General features: G+C 44.9%; 1 protein-coding gene across 1 annotated transcript in view; it reads left to right on the top strand.

Moving 5' to 3' along the window:
• The window catches only part of Kif3b (kinesin family member 3B), a 43,515-nt gene that overhangs the window by 12,865 nt on the left and 13,926 nt on the right, over nucleotides 1-16,724 (top strand). The window contains exon 2 of the mRNA XM_021150026.2: nucleotides 14,188-15,655. Within this exon, the coding sequence (XP_021005685.1) occupies nucleotides 14,252-15,655 (1,404 nt within the window). The 5' untranslated portion in view covers nucleotides 14,188-14,251. The remainder of the gene's footprint in view (nucleotides 1-14,187; nucleotides 15,656-16,724) is intronic.

The raw sequence follows: 16,724 nt of genomic DNA, 5'->3' as shown, positions 1-16,724 counted from the left end.
GTTCAAATCCCAGCAACCACATGGTGGCTCACAACCATCCGTAACTAGATCTGACTCCCTCTTCTGGTGTGTCTGAAGACAGCTACAGTGTACTTACATATAATAAATAAATAAATCTTAAAAAAAAAAAAAAAGGGGGGCAGCACTGGCTGGGTTGTCACCTCCTCTGTAGGTCAGACTGGCCTCAAATGCACAGAGATCCAGCTGACTGCCTCTCCTGGGATTAAAGGTGTGTGTGACCCTTTACATGAGATTCAGACAGAGCTGTGGAGTACCAGAGCAGGTGCTCATTTTTAGGCCTATCAAACGCTAAGGGTCAGGCTTTGATTTTTTTTTTTTATTATAGCAGGCAGTTTTCTAGATTTATATTTATGTGTTTGTTTTGCCTACACGTGTATGCCTTGTACCTACAGAGGTGGTATATCCCTGGCATGGGGTTTACAGGTGGTTGTGAGCTGCCATGTGGTTGCTGGGAACTGAACAAGGGTTATTGGCAAAGGCAAGTGCTCTAACTGCTGAGCCATCTCTTCAAATCCTACCCTACATTAAAAAAAAGATGGATTTTTATTTTTATTTGTGTGTGTGTGTATGAGTGTATGTTTAGTTGCCTTAAAGAGGCCACAAGAAGGAGGTAGTTTCCTGAAGCTGGAGTTACAGGCCATTGTAAGTTGCTGTGTGGGTTCTGGGGACTGAACCTGTGCCCTCTGTAAGAACAGGCAGAGTGCTCTTAACCACTGAGCCCTCTCCTCAGCTCCCTAATTGAATTTACTAGGTAATCCATTAACATTATTCACAGATGTTTCTGAGATAGGGCTCATGTGTCTTGTGTGTCTTAGCCAGCTCCTAATCCTGTGTAACTGAGGATGTCTTTGAATGCTGGCCCTCCTTGCCTCCCCCTCCCGGTGCTGGGGTTGTAGCTGTGTGCCATCATTTCTGGGTTTATTTGGTGCTGTGAATCAAACCCAGGGTTTCTTTTATGCTCAGCAAGCTTCTACCAACTGAGCCGCATCTCTAGCCCATGATTTAAAAAGGTCGATTAGATAACATATCACGTGATTTAAAACCCAGTAGCTTTGAAAGTGCAAACAATGAAGTTCTTTTTCTGCCTTGGCCCTCAGCCACTTGGCTCATTTAAGGAAAAGCAGTCTTACCTGACAGCCACTACTGCTGTCTGGCTCTTGCTCTTCCCTCCTATAAGTAGAGGTTGGATTTTGCTGTTACTTTGGTATTTTGAGACAAGATGACCAGGTGTGGCTCAGGCTGGCCTTCAAGTTACCATTGTTTTGACTACAGGTGATACTACACCTGGCTTCTTTATTTTATTCACTCATGAGAAAATGCAAAATTAGCCAGGTAATGGTGGCACAGGCCTTTAACCCTACTACTGAGAGGCAGAAGTACTTAATGGCTGTGGGTTCAAGACCAGCCTGGTCTACAGAGCTAGTTCCAAGACAGCCAAAGCTATACAAAGAAACCGTGTCTCCGAATCAATCAATACACTGTTGCACAGCTATAACCCCAGCACCGGGAGGTGGAGCCAAGGAGGGCAAGCATTCAAAATCATCCTTAGCTACACAGGGCTGGAAGCTGGCTAAGACACACAAGATACACCAGCCTTACCTATCTCAGAGAGAGGTAAGTAGGTGGGGAGTTGTGGTTGGGTGGGGGGGAGAGAGAGAGAGAGAGAATGAGAATGAGAATGTAAATGTAGAATTATTCCCTCAATGCAAGTATTATGTTCTTTTAAATAGTCTGTAAGGTATGTTTTATATCTTTTATAACTAGAGATGAATAAATTCCTCTGTGTGTATGTGTCTACCTTTATTTTTCAACAACAAAGTCTTACTACCTTATACTGGTCTTAAATCTCTGAGCCCTGGTGGTCCTCCCGGCTCAGCCTCCCTAGTGCTGGAGTCACAAGTGAGCCACTGTTCCCATCTAGAAACATTATAACTCCCGTTGTGATAATGGCATCCTGGGCACCAGGGTGCAGAATGTACTTTCGGGCTGGTGTGCCCCAGGATTTCAGCGTCCTTATACAGAGACTAATGCTCCCCTTGAAATCCCCTGTGGAGGATTTCAGAGCCCTGATATGGAGACTAATGCTCCTCTAGGTGAAGTCGGCCTGTGGAGGTGGCTTAGGCTGGTGAAATTGTTGCTTTTCTCTCCTTGTGGTGCTTTTCTGTCAGAGCACATGATCTATGACACAGGCTGCATTTCCAACACTCCGTCCTTGAACTCTGGGCCAATCTGTTGGCTGGCCATTCCCTGGGCTCTTAGAGGACCTGAGTTGCGGTGTATTGATTAGAAATGTATTAGTGTGCACTCTGTGTGTCTGTGACTGCTTCTTGCAGAGCTGTTCCTGTAGATCTGCCAGACATTTATTTTTATCCCCGTTTGAAGAGGCCACACACCCATGAGAGGAGGACTTGGGAGATACAGCTATGTTGGAAGAACAGGAAAATCTGTATTCCTATCACTGAAGTGAACCACGGCTGATGTTTTGTTGAGTGTTTATCTATAATCATGACAACATGAAACCAATGTAATCCTATAAACAGCTTTTTCATGTATAACCATTTTCTAGTCATTATAGAGCCTTGCTAAATGTCTTTTTTCTGCTTTAATTAGACTTTATTATGCTTTATTAGACTTTTTTTTTTTGATAAAACTGCGTACTTGTAAGATAAAATAAATGTAAGTCTTCGTTATATTTTGGAGGTATGAGGAGACAAACTCTTACCGTTTTGTCCAGACTGATCCTAAAGTCAAACTCAAGTGGCCTCTGGCTGGGCATCTGGGGTCAGCCAGTACTAAGTGTCTTTTAAAAGATGGACCAGTGTAGTGGGCTTTCCTTTGCTTTGCTTTTTCCTTTTGAGACGGTTTTACCATGTAGCCGTTGTCTTTCATGGAACTTGTTTTGTGACTCCCTCCCAGTGCTAGGGTTAAAAGCTTAGCTGGGGTCTCATTTGCTCTTTTTAGGTTTAAAAGAGAAATGATCAAACATTGCAGGTGAAGTTGAACCTGTCCTCCCCTCTAGTTAAATTGTCTCACTTGTTCCCTCCATTGTCCAGTCTGGACAGCTGACAGTCATCCTCTGGTTTAGACTGTTATCTATAACATGAAATTGGTTGTTTGGTGTTTTGGGGGACAGGATCCCATTTGGTGGGTGAGTCTGGACTAAAACTTGTCAATTCAAGGACTGGCTAACTTTTTCTACAAAGGTCTAGATGGTAAGTATTGTGGGTTAGGGGGTAGGGAGCGTATTTTCTCTGTTAAAGCCACTGCACTGCTGATTTGTAGTCACCACAGCGCCAAGCATATGCAGAGTAGTCTCACGGCTGTGTGTCAGTGAGCTGTGTTTACAGAGATGCGTGTGGGCCTGATCTGGGCTTTGTAGACCTCTTATGTATTACTTTGTGTGTGTGTATATATATATAATTTATTTATTTTATATATGTGAGCACACTGTCACCTTCTTCAGACACACCAAAAGAGGAACATTGGATTCTATTATAGATGGTTGTGAGCCACCATATTATTGTTGGGAATTGAACTCAGGACCTCTGGAATAGCAGCCAGTGCTTTTTCTTCTTTTTCTTTTTAAAGATTTATTTATTATTATATCTAAGTACACTGTAGCTGTCTTCAGATGCACCAGAAGAGGGCATCAGATCTCGTTTCAGATGGTTGTGAGCCACCATGTGGTTGCTGGGATTTGAACTCAGGACTTTCAGAAGAGCAGTCAGTGCTTTTAACCGCTAAGCCATCCCCCCAGTCACCTGTTTTGTTTTGTTAAAAAAATCTTCAGCCTTCTTTTTTTTTTTTTTTTGGTTTTTCAGAAAATTTCAGAAATCTGCCTGCCTCTGCCTCCCAAGTGCTGGGATTAAAGTCATGCTCCACCACTGCCCGGCATCTCCAGCCTTTTTATTTATTACTTTACTGACTGTTGTTCTGGACTATCTGCAGTGTGGATGTACTATATTTTAATTTTTGATTTCCCAATAAACGGATGTGAGGGTGTACATTTTGTTTTCTGTTATAGCACTACTGGGGGCTGCAATTGTAGCTTAGTTGGTGGAGTATTTGCATAAACTAGACATGGTGGTAGTCAGAAGTTCAAGCTGACCTTAGTTAGGTAGTGAGTTGAGGCCTTGGCTACATGAGACCCTATCTCAAAAGCAAAAAAGAAGCATCGTTTCTGTTTGTTTCTGCACATGTGCAAGGTTCCATCAGGACAGGACTATGTACAGAATTTGTAGTTGCTGAGGGCTTTGATGCTGCAAACTGAGCCAGGAACTCCATGTGTTAAGGACAGCACCACTGGGCTGGGTTTTTTGTTTGGTTGGGTTTTTTGAGTTATATTCATTTATTTTGTATGGGTGTGTTTGTGAATATGTGTGTGAGAATGTGTGCATAAATGTGCCTGTCATTGTGTATATGTAGAAGTTGAGACAACCTTTGGGAGGCCATTCTCTCATCCTACCAGAGATGAAAGTTGTCAGACTTAGCAGCAAGCCATCTCACTGGCTGTCCCTGATTGATTGATTGATTGATTGATTGATTGATTGATTGACACAGGGTCTAACTGTGTAGCTCTGACTGAGCTGGAGTAGACCAGTCTGGCCTCAAACTCACAAAGATTCGCCTGCCTCCACCTCCTGAGTGCTAAGAGTGTATCAGTGTGCTGTGCTGGCCGCTGCCCTTGTGGGTTTTGTTTGTTTGTTTGTTTTTGTTTTTCAAGACAGGGTTTCTCTGTATAGTCCTGGCTGTTCTGGAACTCACTTAGTAGACCAGGCTGGCTTCGAACTCAGAAATCCACCTGCCTGTGCCTCCCAAGGGCTGGGATTAAAGGCGTGCGCCACCACTGCCAGGCTCTTGTGGTTTGTTTTTTGTTTTGTTTTTTGTTTTTTGTTTTTTCCAGACAGGGTTTCTCTGTGTAGCCCTGGCTGTCCTGAAACTCACTCTGTAGACCAGGCTGGCCTCAAACTTATCCTCCTACCTCTGCCTCCCGAATGCTGGGATTAAAGGCATGTGCCACCACACCCGGCTGTTTTTGTTTGTTTGTTTGTTTGTTTGTTTGTTTTGTTTTTTTAGCACCACCCTGGTCAATAAAATGTGAACTGGGGGCTGGGAGTGTGGTTCAGTGGTAGAGTGCTTGTGTGGCATATACAAAGCTGTGGTCTCAGTGACCACACTTACACTTTAAAAAACAGAACTCACCTAATGTACAATGTGACCAGTTTGTGACCTCTGTCCTAGTAACACACAGTTGCTCAGAATGCAGTTGACACCAAATTCTAAACTCGGAGGTGAGTCTCCATGACAGCCAGCAAGGGCAACATGAGTCCCAAATGAAGTACTTAGGGAAGAGTGTGGAAGACTATGGCTCCCCTGAGAAACACATAGCTGATCTTCTCAGCAGGCACAGGCCACAAGGTTGGAGAACTTAGCTTGGCACAGCCAGCCAGTGGGCATTTGCCCGGGACGCAGGTTCTGCCAGACAAGGTCCCCAGGAAGCCGGTGGCTGGTGGCTGACCCAGCTGCTGGGTTTCTCTCAAGATTTATCACTGTGATTAGAGCTGCAGGAGAACAGAGGCAGGTAAGAGAGAGTGCAGCACGGTCCTGAGAATGCCCTCTCTTCGGAGGAGGACCCAGACCAAGATGCGACGCCCCAGAGGCAGGAAATTGAATTGAAATAGAATTAGTCTTCCTGAAGTAAAACATCAATAATACATGGCTACCAGCCTAGCAGGGTGAGCTCAGAAAAGAAATGTGTTCAGAGTTGAGGAGATTACAGAGAGGACTCATTATGAGGCGTTTCTTCCCTGGTTAGGAGTTTGGAAGATGAATGCGGATCATTAAACACTTCCTTCGTTTATCATCATACTTTACAGCTCAAAAAGTAGCTGTAAGGAAGTGGGCAGGCCTGTAGGTCGTCTTTGCAGGGGAGTTTTATGAAACAGACTCAGGCCACGTGTTTTCACAGGTGGGAGTGGGACAGGCAGACTGCATCCTCAGGAGGACTCCACCCTCCTCAGGAGGAGGCCGTGCACAGGAGCCTGTCTGCTCATGCCCAGCCCTTCACCCTCCACACTCTTCTCTCCCTTATAGCATGGAGGTTCTCTGTCCAGCTGCTGGGTGCTACATCTGAAGCTTTCCCAAGGGAGGCTCTGAGGCCACTGTTTGCCTTGGTACCCACACCAGCTTGCTAATCTAGAGAGATGTAGCAGGTCCTAGTTTGCTTTGTGTTGCTGTGCTAAAACACCATGATCAAAGTAACTTGGAGAGGCAGGGGGATTGTTTGGCTTATAGGTGACAGTCTGTCATGAAGGAAAGCTAAGGCAGAAACTCAAGGCAGGAACCAGCATGCAGGGCCGTGGAGGGACTCTGCCTACTGACTGCTCAGCCTGCTTTCTCATACAACCCAGGACCACCTGGCCAGTGATGCCACCAGCCACAGTGAGCTTGCAAGTCAGTCCTAGGTCCTGAAGATGCCCCTAGGCTTGCCTTCAGGCAGATCTGATGGGAATTTTACTGGTTGAGGTTTCTTCTCAGATGAATGTAATTGAAGAAAACTAGCCCCCTAACCAACACAAGAGGCGACTGGGCACAGTTAGAGCTGGGGACATTGCACAGAAGGAAGAGCCATTCCAGCACTTGTTCTCTGTTTTCTTTACTTTTTTTAATTAGATATTTTCTTCATTTACATTTCAAATGCTATCCCAAAAGTCCCCATACCCTTCCCCTCCCTGCTGCCCAACCACCTACTCCTGCTTCCTGACCCTGGCATTCCCCTGTACTGGGCATATAATCTTCGCAAGACCAAAGGCCTCTCCTCCCAATGATGGCTGACTAGTCCATCCTCTGCTACATATGCAGCTAGAGACACGAGCTCTGGGGGTACTGGTTAGTTCATACTGTTGTTCCACCTATAGGGTTGCAGACCCCTTCAGCTCCTTGGGTGCTTTCTCTAGCTCCTCCATTGGGGGCCCTGTGCTCCATTTTCTTTATACCTTTTAACTGAATTCATCAGTTAGTTTGTTTGACCTGACTCACCTGGAAAACTCTATGTAGACCAAGGTGACCATGCTGGTCTCTCTCTCTCTCATAGAGATCCACCTGCCTCTGACTTCCAAGTGCTAGGATTAAAGGTGGATGCCTGAGGCCCACAGAGACCAGAAGAGGGTGAGACATCATGGAACTGGAGTTATAGATGGACATGAGTCACCATGCGGTTTCTGGGGGCTGAAACCCCGTGCTCTACAAGAGCAGCCAGTGCTCTTAACCTCTGAGCTGCCTCTTCAGCCCTTTTATGTTGGAGACAGGACCTCAGTCTGTAGTCTTGGCTGGCCTCCAACTGCCTTCGCCTCCTGAATGTTTTCTTTATAGATTCTTGGTTCCATGTGATAAAATTCCCAATTTTGACTAAAAGACTATAAAGAATGGACTAGCCTTGTGCAAATTTCTTTAAATGGCATGAGATTTAGTTCTTAGTGAGTACCAGTGGGTATTCGATCTCATTTTTTTTTTTTTTTGGTTTTTCAAGACAGGGTTTCTCTGTGTAGCCCTGGCTGTCCTGGAACTCACTCTGTAGACCAGGCTGGCCTCGGACTAAGAAATCCACCTGCTTCTGCCTCCTGAGTGCTGGGATTAAAGGCGTGAGCCACCACGCCCGGCTGGATCTCATTTTTTTTAAATGGAAAACTACAAAATAATTAGTAGAAAATTGTTGTTTAATAGACAAAATTAAAGTTTAACCGTATAGTCTCTGCACATAGGGACTCTACACATATAGTCTCTGCACATATAGTCTCTGCACATAGGGACTCTGCACATATAGTCTCTGCACATATAGGGACTGCACATATAGTCTCTGCACATATAGTCTCTGGACATATAGACTCTGCACATAGGGACTCTGCACATATAGTCTCTGCGCATATAGTCTCTGTACATATAGTCTCTGCACATACAGACTGCACATATAGTCTCTGCACATAGGAACTACACATATAGTCTCTGTAGATATAGTCTCAGCACATATAGACTCTGCACTCTGCACATATTATAGTCTCTGCACATATAGTCTCTGCACATGTAGTCTCTGCACATGTAGTCTCTGCACATGTAGTCTCTGCACATATAGCCTCTGCACATGTAGTCTCTGCGCATATAGTCTCTGTGCATATAGTCTCTGCACATGTAGTCTCTGCACATGTAGTCTCTGCACATGTAGTCTCTGCACATGTAGTCTCTGCACATATAGCCTCTGCACATGTAGTCTCTGCACATATAGCCTCTGCACATGTAGTCTCTGCGCATATAGTCTCTGTGCATATAGTCTCTGCACATGTAGTCTCTGCACATGTAGTCTCTGCACATGTAGTCTCTGCACATGTAGTCTCTGCACATATAGCCTCTGCACATGTAGTCTCTGCGCATATAGTCTCTGTGCATATAGTCTCTGCACATGTAGTCTCTGCACATGTAGTCTCTGCACATGTAGTCTCTGCACATATAGTCTCTGCACATATAGTCTCTGCACATGTAGTCTCTGCACATGTAGTCTCTGCACATATAGCCTCTGCACATGTAGTCTCTGCGCATATAGTCTCTGTGCATATAGTCTCTGCACATGTAGTCTCTGCACATGTAGTCTCTGCGCATGTAGTCTCTGCACATATAGTCTCTGCACATATAGACTCTGCACATGTAGCCTCTTCACATGTAGTCTTGCACATATAGTCTCTGTGCATATAGTTTAGTCTCTGTGCATATAGTCTCTGCATATGTAGTCTCTGCACATGTAGTCTCTGCACATATAGTCTCTGCACATGTAATCTCTGCACATGTAGTCTCTGTGCATATAGTCTCTGTGCATATAGTTTCTGTGCATATAGTCTCTGCACATGTAGTCTCTGCACATATAGATTCTGCACATATAGTCTCTGCACATATAGACTCTGCACATGTAGTCTCTGCACATATAGTCTCTGCACATGTAGTCTCTGCACATGTAGTCTCTGCACATGTAGTCTCTGCACATATAGACTCTGCACATATAGTCTCTGCACATATAGTCTCTGCACATATAGACTCTGTACATGTAGTCTCTGTACATGTAGTCTCTGCACATGTAGTCTCTGCAGCGACCACTGATGACAGTGTCAGAAGAACTTTCTGTTTCTCTCTTTGAAATTCTGAGAGTTGAAGCCATGGTATCCCACATAGTAGGCATGTGCTCCTCTGCTGAGCTCCACCTCCACCCCCAAGCCTGTAATACTGATTTTGACCCATCATCATTGCAGCATACAGATACAGTAGAGATGCTGTAAGTACCTTTGCCAGTTACCCTAAAGAAAGGCAAATGACTCCTGTTTTTGCAGAACTTACAGAAAACACTTTCAAAAAGAGTAAGAGATATTCTAGTTTTTCATTCTAATTTTTAAAAGAATTATTTATTTATTTTATGTATATGAGTACACTGTTGTTGTCTTCAGACACACCAGGAGAGGGCATCAGATCCCATTACAGATGGTTGTGAGCCACCATGTGGCTGCTGGGAATTGAACTCAGGACCTCTGGAAGAGCAGTTAGTACTCTTAACCACTGAGCCATCTCTCCAGCCCCCTCATTCTAATTTTTAAAAAAGGTTTATTTATTCATATGTTTCATGTATATGAATGCTCTGTCTTCATGCACACCAGAAGAAAGCATCAGATCCCATTACAGGTGGTTGTGAGCCACCATGTGGCTGCTGGGAATTGAACTCAGGACCTCTGGAAGAGCAGCCGTCTCCTAACCACTGAGCCATCTCTCTAGCCCCTTCATTCTAATTTTTATTTTTACCTTTTGTGTAATAGTTTTCCCAATTCTTTGAGAACACCATGCAGTGTACCTTGACCGTGTTCTTTCCTAACTTTCCCTCCTTTTATTTTCTCGCAGATCTCCCTTCCTCCATCCCTCCCACCTTCTTGGTCTTTTCTCTACTTTTTGTCTTTTTCATAACCCACCAAGTCCAGTTAATGCTGTTTGTATACTGATGGATGTGCCCATCCACTAGAGGGCGAGTGACCTAGCAGGGCCAGCACTCAGAGCCGACTCACGCTCCCCAAGCCCTCGACGGGTCAGTCAGTGGTTCCTCAGTAGGGTTCTAGAATGCTGGCCAGCTTGATCTTGTGCAAACCACCAGAGCTGCTGTGAGTTCCTGAGTGTAGAAGTCCTGTCAGGTCCAGACCTCCTTCATTCCTGCCTTCCCTGACCTCTGTTCTTTACTGTCCTTTTGCCTTTTCTTGCATAATGGTCTCTGAACCTTGTGCAGGGAAGGGGGATGTAGAGGAACCATGTGTGGCTGAGCACTCCACAGGGGCTGCTTATTCTCTGCACCTGACCATTTGTGAGTTTCAGCATTAACTGACATCCCTTGCCCAAGGGAACTTCTCTGAAGAACTGAGAGCTGTGCTCATGTATAGATATGTAAATTCAGAGTGCAGACATTATGTCCACTTATGCAAGTAGGGGCAGTAGGTTCACTCCTGTGGAGTGGGCCTGAAGTACAGCTAGAAATTATTTGGCCATTCCCATATTTTTTTGTGCCACTGTTGTACTCATGGACGCGGTGCCCCTGTAGTCTGCAGGGGTCGAAGCTGCAGAAGACTGCTGAAGCTCCCCACCCTCCCCCACCCCAGCAGCCTTACAGCACTGTGAAAGCCAGCCTGCAAGAAGCAGCTTCCTCATCAGCACCACTTGATTTCCTCATCCCCTGTGACTGAGTGTGTGGTGTCTTCAGAAGCAGGCTCTTAGCATTCAGTTCTGGTGGGCAGCCAAGAGCACTGACAGTAATCTTCACTATTTGTGGGTCTCTGGGACACCCTGATCAACCGCTTGAGGGAGGTATCCCAGGCGTGGCACTGGACGTTTCTATTTGTCAACTGTCATCTTTTCAGGATAGCTCCAACTCTTCTCTATGCTGCAGTGTCTACCAAGTACATACATGCTTTACTCAGCAATTCAACCTCTTGGGATTTATTTTTTTATGTATATTTGTCTACATATGGAATAGTTGTGTGTCCTAGGTTTTTCAGGGTGGACTATCAGGAACAGGTAAAGTGTATGTATTTTTTGTTCAAGACAGAATTATGTAGCCCAACCTGGCCTCAAGCCCATAATCCTCCTGCCTTTACTGAGTAAGTGCAGGGATTACAGGTATGGACCACCGCATCCAGCAACTTAAGTGCATTTATAGCATAGAGGTTAAATAAGTTATAATGTATCTATACAATGGAATACCATGCTGCAGTCATTAAAAGATAAAGCTCAGCCGGGCGTGGTGGCACACGCCTTTAATCCCAGCACTCGGGAGGCAGAGGCAGGCGGATTTCTGAGTTCGAGGCCAGCCTGGTCTACAAAGTGAGTTCCAGGACAGCCAGAGCTACACAGAGAAACCCTGTCTCGAAAAACCACAAAAAAAAAAAAAAAAAAAAAAAGATAAAGCTCTATTTGTTGAGGGAACAAACTTGAAGGTAAGTTGCAGCAACATGCAAGCCACTGTGGATTACTGTCCATAAATAACATCATATTGTTGAAAATTATGAGATTAAATATCTAGTAATGGGTCTAGAGAGATAGCTCAATGCCTTAAGGGAACTGGAAACTCTTCCAGAGAACCTGAGTTCAATTCCCAGCAAGCACCCTTACAGCAGCTTATAGCCATCAGTAGTAACTCCAGCCCCAGGGGATCCAGTGGTGCCTTCTCGCCTCTGCAGGCATGTGATGCATAGATAAATATGCAGGCAAAACCCCCACACATACATATAAGAACAATAATGAAGGGAAAAGATATAATAACATTTGTGTGAACAGGAAAGCTGGGTGGCTGGAGAATGTCAAGGGAGAGATAACTGCCTCTAAAAGGATTTTTGAATAAGAATTTTAAAAACATGAATCTATTATTTAGAAAATTCCCTGCCCTAAGATTATCAGGAGCCCGAAGTCCTGTGTCTCTTGGCTTTGATCTGGTCTCTTCTAAGGACTCATCCAGGCATGTGTCCTCTGCCCTCTGAGTTTCCAAGCCGCAAATGAGCTCGTTTTTCTTTTTCTTAAAAAAACAAACTTGTGTTTACCCTTTTCCTCCTTGCATTCAGAGTCTACTAAGCTGACGGCTGGATTTAGACACTGCTTCACAGCCTCACTTATGAGCACATTTTGCATAAGCCACCTCTTATTGATTCTTAGAATGGAGAAGTATGCCCAGCTCAAGCTAAGGTATTCAAGCATCCAGCCCAGAGCACCGTGAGTCTTCTCTCCCAAACTGAAGTGTGTGGCCAGACAGCTCCCATCAAGACTGTAATACTGGATGCCCATCGAGCATGTTCCATGCATGCCCCCCATTTTTGTGGTGCTGCGGGGTAGAACTCACAGTCTTGTACATGCTAGTACTGTGCCCTGAGCTACCCTAAACAAGGTCTTGTTATGAAGCGAAGACTGGCCTCTACCTCAAAACCATCCTGCTTGAGCCTTTCAGACGCTAGCATCCCAGGCTACCTCTGTGCCCAGCTTTTCCCCTTCCACTTGTTTAGTTCTTTACTTGTTCATTTTCTTGTGTACCTTTCATGCATTTATGTTGGTGCTGGGTTTGACTTAGCCTTTGTTTGCTAGCATTTACTCTATTGTTAAGCTGGACCTCAAGATTTTCCATTAGGGTTCACTATTTTTTGGGGGGTTCACTCTTATGTCCCTTGTTTAAGCTCATACTGTGTAAACTACACACTGTGCTTCACTTATTTAATTAATATATCTTGGTATGAATTTACTTAGGTCACATTAAAAACTATGCCAGATTCCTCTGTTTGTATTTAATCACCCTCTCTTGATGGAAACTGGAATTGTCCCCACTCTCTGGCTATCACAGTGTCACAACAAATTACCTGAAAGAGATATGTCTCTACATAAGACACTTACCTGTGGGATAAAGTCTTAGAATTGTTTAGTCAAAAGGGCTATACATTGAAAAATTGAAAACAATTTTTATTACATTTTATTTGTATATATGCATATGTGCACAGTTGTGGAATATACCAAGATTAAAGAATATCATATTGAAATTCTACCATGTGAGTCTTGGGAACTGAATTCGGATCCTTAGGCTTGGTGACGGGTTCCTTAGGCTTGGTGACGGGTTCCTTAGGCTTGGTGACGGGTTCCTTAGGCTTGGTGACGGGTTCCTTAGGCTTGGTGACGGGTTCCTTAGGCTTGGTGACGGGTTCCTTAGGCTTGGTGACGGGTTCCTTAGGCTTGGTGGTGGGTTCCTTTACTCGCTGAGTCCTCTTGCTGGCCCTTGCACATTAAAATTTTTGATAGTTTCACCTTGTTGTCCTTAGGGATTTAGTAGTTCATAAATAGAAGGTCATCCAGGCTTTTAAAAGACTTCCAATAAGGGCTCGAGAGGTGGGTCAGTGCTTAGGCTTGGTGACGGGTTCCTTAGGCTTGAATGCTTGATGCTCTTCCAACAAAGCAAAGTTCAGTTTCCAGTACCCCTGTCAGGTGGCTCAGAGCAATCTGTAACCACAGCTTCAGGGGATCTTACAACCTCTTCTGGCCTCTGTGGGGTCTGCAGTTGTGCACCTTTCCACACAGAAACACACATACACATAACTTAAAAGTAAAGTCAGTCCTCTGGAGTGAGGGAGTGAGGGAGGGAGGCACACGCCCTTTAATCCCAGCACTTAAGAGGTAGAGGCTGGCAGATCTCCGAGTTCCAGGACAGCCTGGTCTACAGAGTGAGTTTTAGGACAGTCAAGGATACATTGAGAGACCCTGTCTTGAAAACTAAAAAAAATCTTAAAAAGAAAAGAAAAAAAAAAAAAAAACCAACAACAGTGGCAATAAAACAAAGGTGTGATAGTTCAGGCTTGAAATCCTATCACTTGTAATCCTATCACTTGTAAGAAAAGATAAAAGCATCCTGTAGTATAAAATATTGATTGAGGGTGAATACAAATTAATCTTAGTGGACCGGAGTCTTTACTGCTGAAGCTGGCTAAAGTCCCAGAAGAAATGCCTAGTGTACTAGAGTAACTAAATATGGCTACCAGCAAACCTTCGGGTAAAGATTGTGTGCCCACTGCTGTCAGGCAGACCCTAGTAACAAGTGTACTATGCTCACTACTTTTGTCTTTTTTCTAGAACCTTAGCATCCTGAGCCATTTTGGATTTGTAGCCCTTGAGGCTAAACTGGTCAGAGTTCATCATGTCCAAGTTAAAAAGCTCAGAATCAGTCCGGGTGGTGGTCCGCTGTCGGCCCATGAATGGCAAAGAAAAGGCTGCATCTTATGACAAGGTGGTAGATGTGGATGTGAAGCTGGGGCAGGTGTCTGTGAAGAACCCCAAAGGCACATCCCATGAGATGCCCAAGACCTTCACCTTCGACGCTGTGTATGATTGGAACGCTAAGCAGTTTGAGCTCTATGATGAGACGTTCCGACCACTCGTGGACTCTGTGCTGCAGGGTTTCAATGGCACAATTTTTGCCTATGGACAAACAGGAACTGGGAAAACCTATACCATGGAGGGAGTTCGTGGTGACCCTGAAAAAAGAGGGGTCATCCCCAACTCCTTTGATCACATCTTCACCCACATCTCTCGGTCTCAGAATCAGCAGTACCTGGTCCGGGCGTCTTACTTAGAGATCTATCAAGAAGAGATCCGAGACTTGCTTTCAAAGGATCAGACCAAAAGGCTAGAGCTCAAAGAGAGACCGGATACAGGAGTGTATGTAAAGGATTTGTCTTCTTTTGTCACGAAGAGTGTGAAGGAGATAGAGCATGTGATGAATGTGGGAAACCAGAACCGGTCTGTCGGTGCTACAAACATGAATGAGCACAGCTCACGGTCGCATGCAATCTTTGTCATCACGATTGAATGCAGCGAGGTGGGCCTGGATGGTGAAAACCACATCCGGGTAGGAAAGCTGAACCTTGTAGATCTTGCTGGCAGTGAGCGGCAAGCCAAGACTGGAGCTCAAGGGGAAAGACTGAAGGAAGCCACCAAGATCAACCTGTCCCTTTCCGCCTTGGGTAATGTTATCTCTGCCCTTGTAGATGGCAAAAGCACCCATATTCCATATAGAGACTCAAAGCTGACCAGGCTTCTCCAAGATTCCCTTGGTGGCAATGCCAAAACTGTGATGGTAGCCAATGTGGGGCCTGCCTCTTACAATGTAGAAGAGACCCTGACCACTCTGAGATATGCCAACCGTGCCAAAAACATTAAGAACAAGCCAAGGGTCAATGAGGACCCAAAGGATGCTCTGCTTCGAGAATTCCAAGAAGAAATTGCTCGGCTCAAGGCCCAGCTGGAAAAACGTTCCATTGGCAGGAGGAAGAGGCGAGAGAAGCGGAGGGAAGGTGGTGGCAGTGGTGGGGGTGGGGAAGAGGAGGAGGAGGAGGGAGAAGAGGGTGAGGAGGACGGGGATGATAAGGATGATTACTGGCGGGAACAGCAAGAAAAACTGGAGATTGAGAAGCGGGCCATTGTAGAGGACCACAGCTTGGTTGCAGAGGAGAAGATGAGGCTGCTGAAGGAGAAGGAGAAAAAGATGGAGGACCTGCGGCGGGAGAAGGATGCTGCAGAGATGCTGGGTGCCAAAATCAAGGTACTGTACCCTTCCGCAGTCCTTTCCCTTTCAGTTCCTTTTTTCTTAGATCAAAAATATTATACAGTAAGACTTTGGCATGATGACAACCGCCTTTAATCCCTACACACTGGAGGCAGAAGCAGGTGGATCTCTTGTGAGGCCTATATAATAAGTTCAGTACAGCCTGCTACAGGGTGAGACCACCTGTCTGCAATAAAAGTCAAAACCTAATTACATGTATGATAATTGTCATGTATGTGTGCACTTTATGAAGACCAGAAAGAAAACCAGTGCCCAGGCATTATTGCTTCCATTAAGGAATAGGATAACTTTTTCCACCACCTGCTCCTCTTCTTCTCCTCCTCCTCCTCTTCTTCCTTCTCCTCCTTCATCTTCCTCCTCCTCCCCTCTCTCTTTCTCTCTTTTTCTCTTTAAGAGCATTTGTATTTTAAATTTTTTGATATTTGTTTATTTTTTTGAATCAGGGTTTTTCTGTGTAGTCCAGGCTGGCCCTGAGTCACAGCAGTGCTCCTGTTTTAGCCTACTCAACAATAGAGTACTATGCCTGGCATTTTTTTTTTAAGGTAGGGTGTTGTGTAGCCCAGGATAGCCTTGAACTTGATAGTAGCTAAGAATGAACACAGGCATGTGCCACCATGCATGTTTTATGTGGTGCTGAGTATCACAGCCCTAAGTGCATGTGGGACAAACACTGCCACTTGAGCCACAGCCTCAGATGCTCCCCTCCCCCAGGGCAGTCATCAGGAAGCCAGTGTTTGTTGTTCCCTTGCTTGTCTAGTTTCACGTGGGCTGTTACTTAGGTGCTACCGCAGTTTGCTTTTACTTACCAAACTTCTGTCCCTACGAACCTGTACTGATGCCTGCTGTGTGGTTGTGTTCATCACTATTACTGCTCCAAATACTCTGTGATGTTCGCTCCACTTTCCTCTTAATGTGGGCTATTTCCATGTTTCCTGCAACCATTCTTGTGCTTGGCTCCAGGAGACTATGTACATGCAAGAAATTGCTGGTACCCTTATATTCTACAGTGAGTATTTTTAAAGAATTATTTATATTTTATGAATAT

This window comes from Mus caroli, unplaced genomic scaffold (genome assembly GCF_978045245.1).
Source record: "Mus caroli unplaced genomic scaffold, Mus_caroli_1 scaffold_2, whole genome shotgun sequence".
NCBI lineage: Eukaryota > Metazoa > Chordata > Mammalia > Rodentia > Muridae > Mus > Mus caroli.
This window is presented reverse-complemented; position numbering and strand designations above follow the sequence as displayed.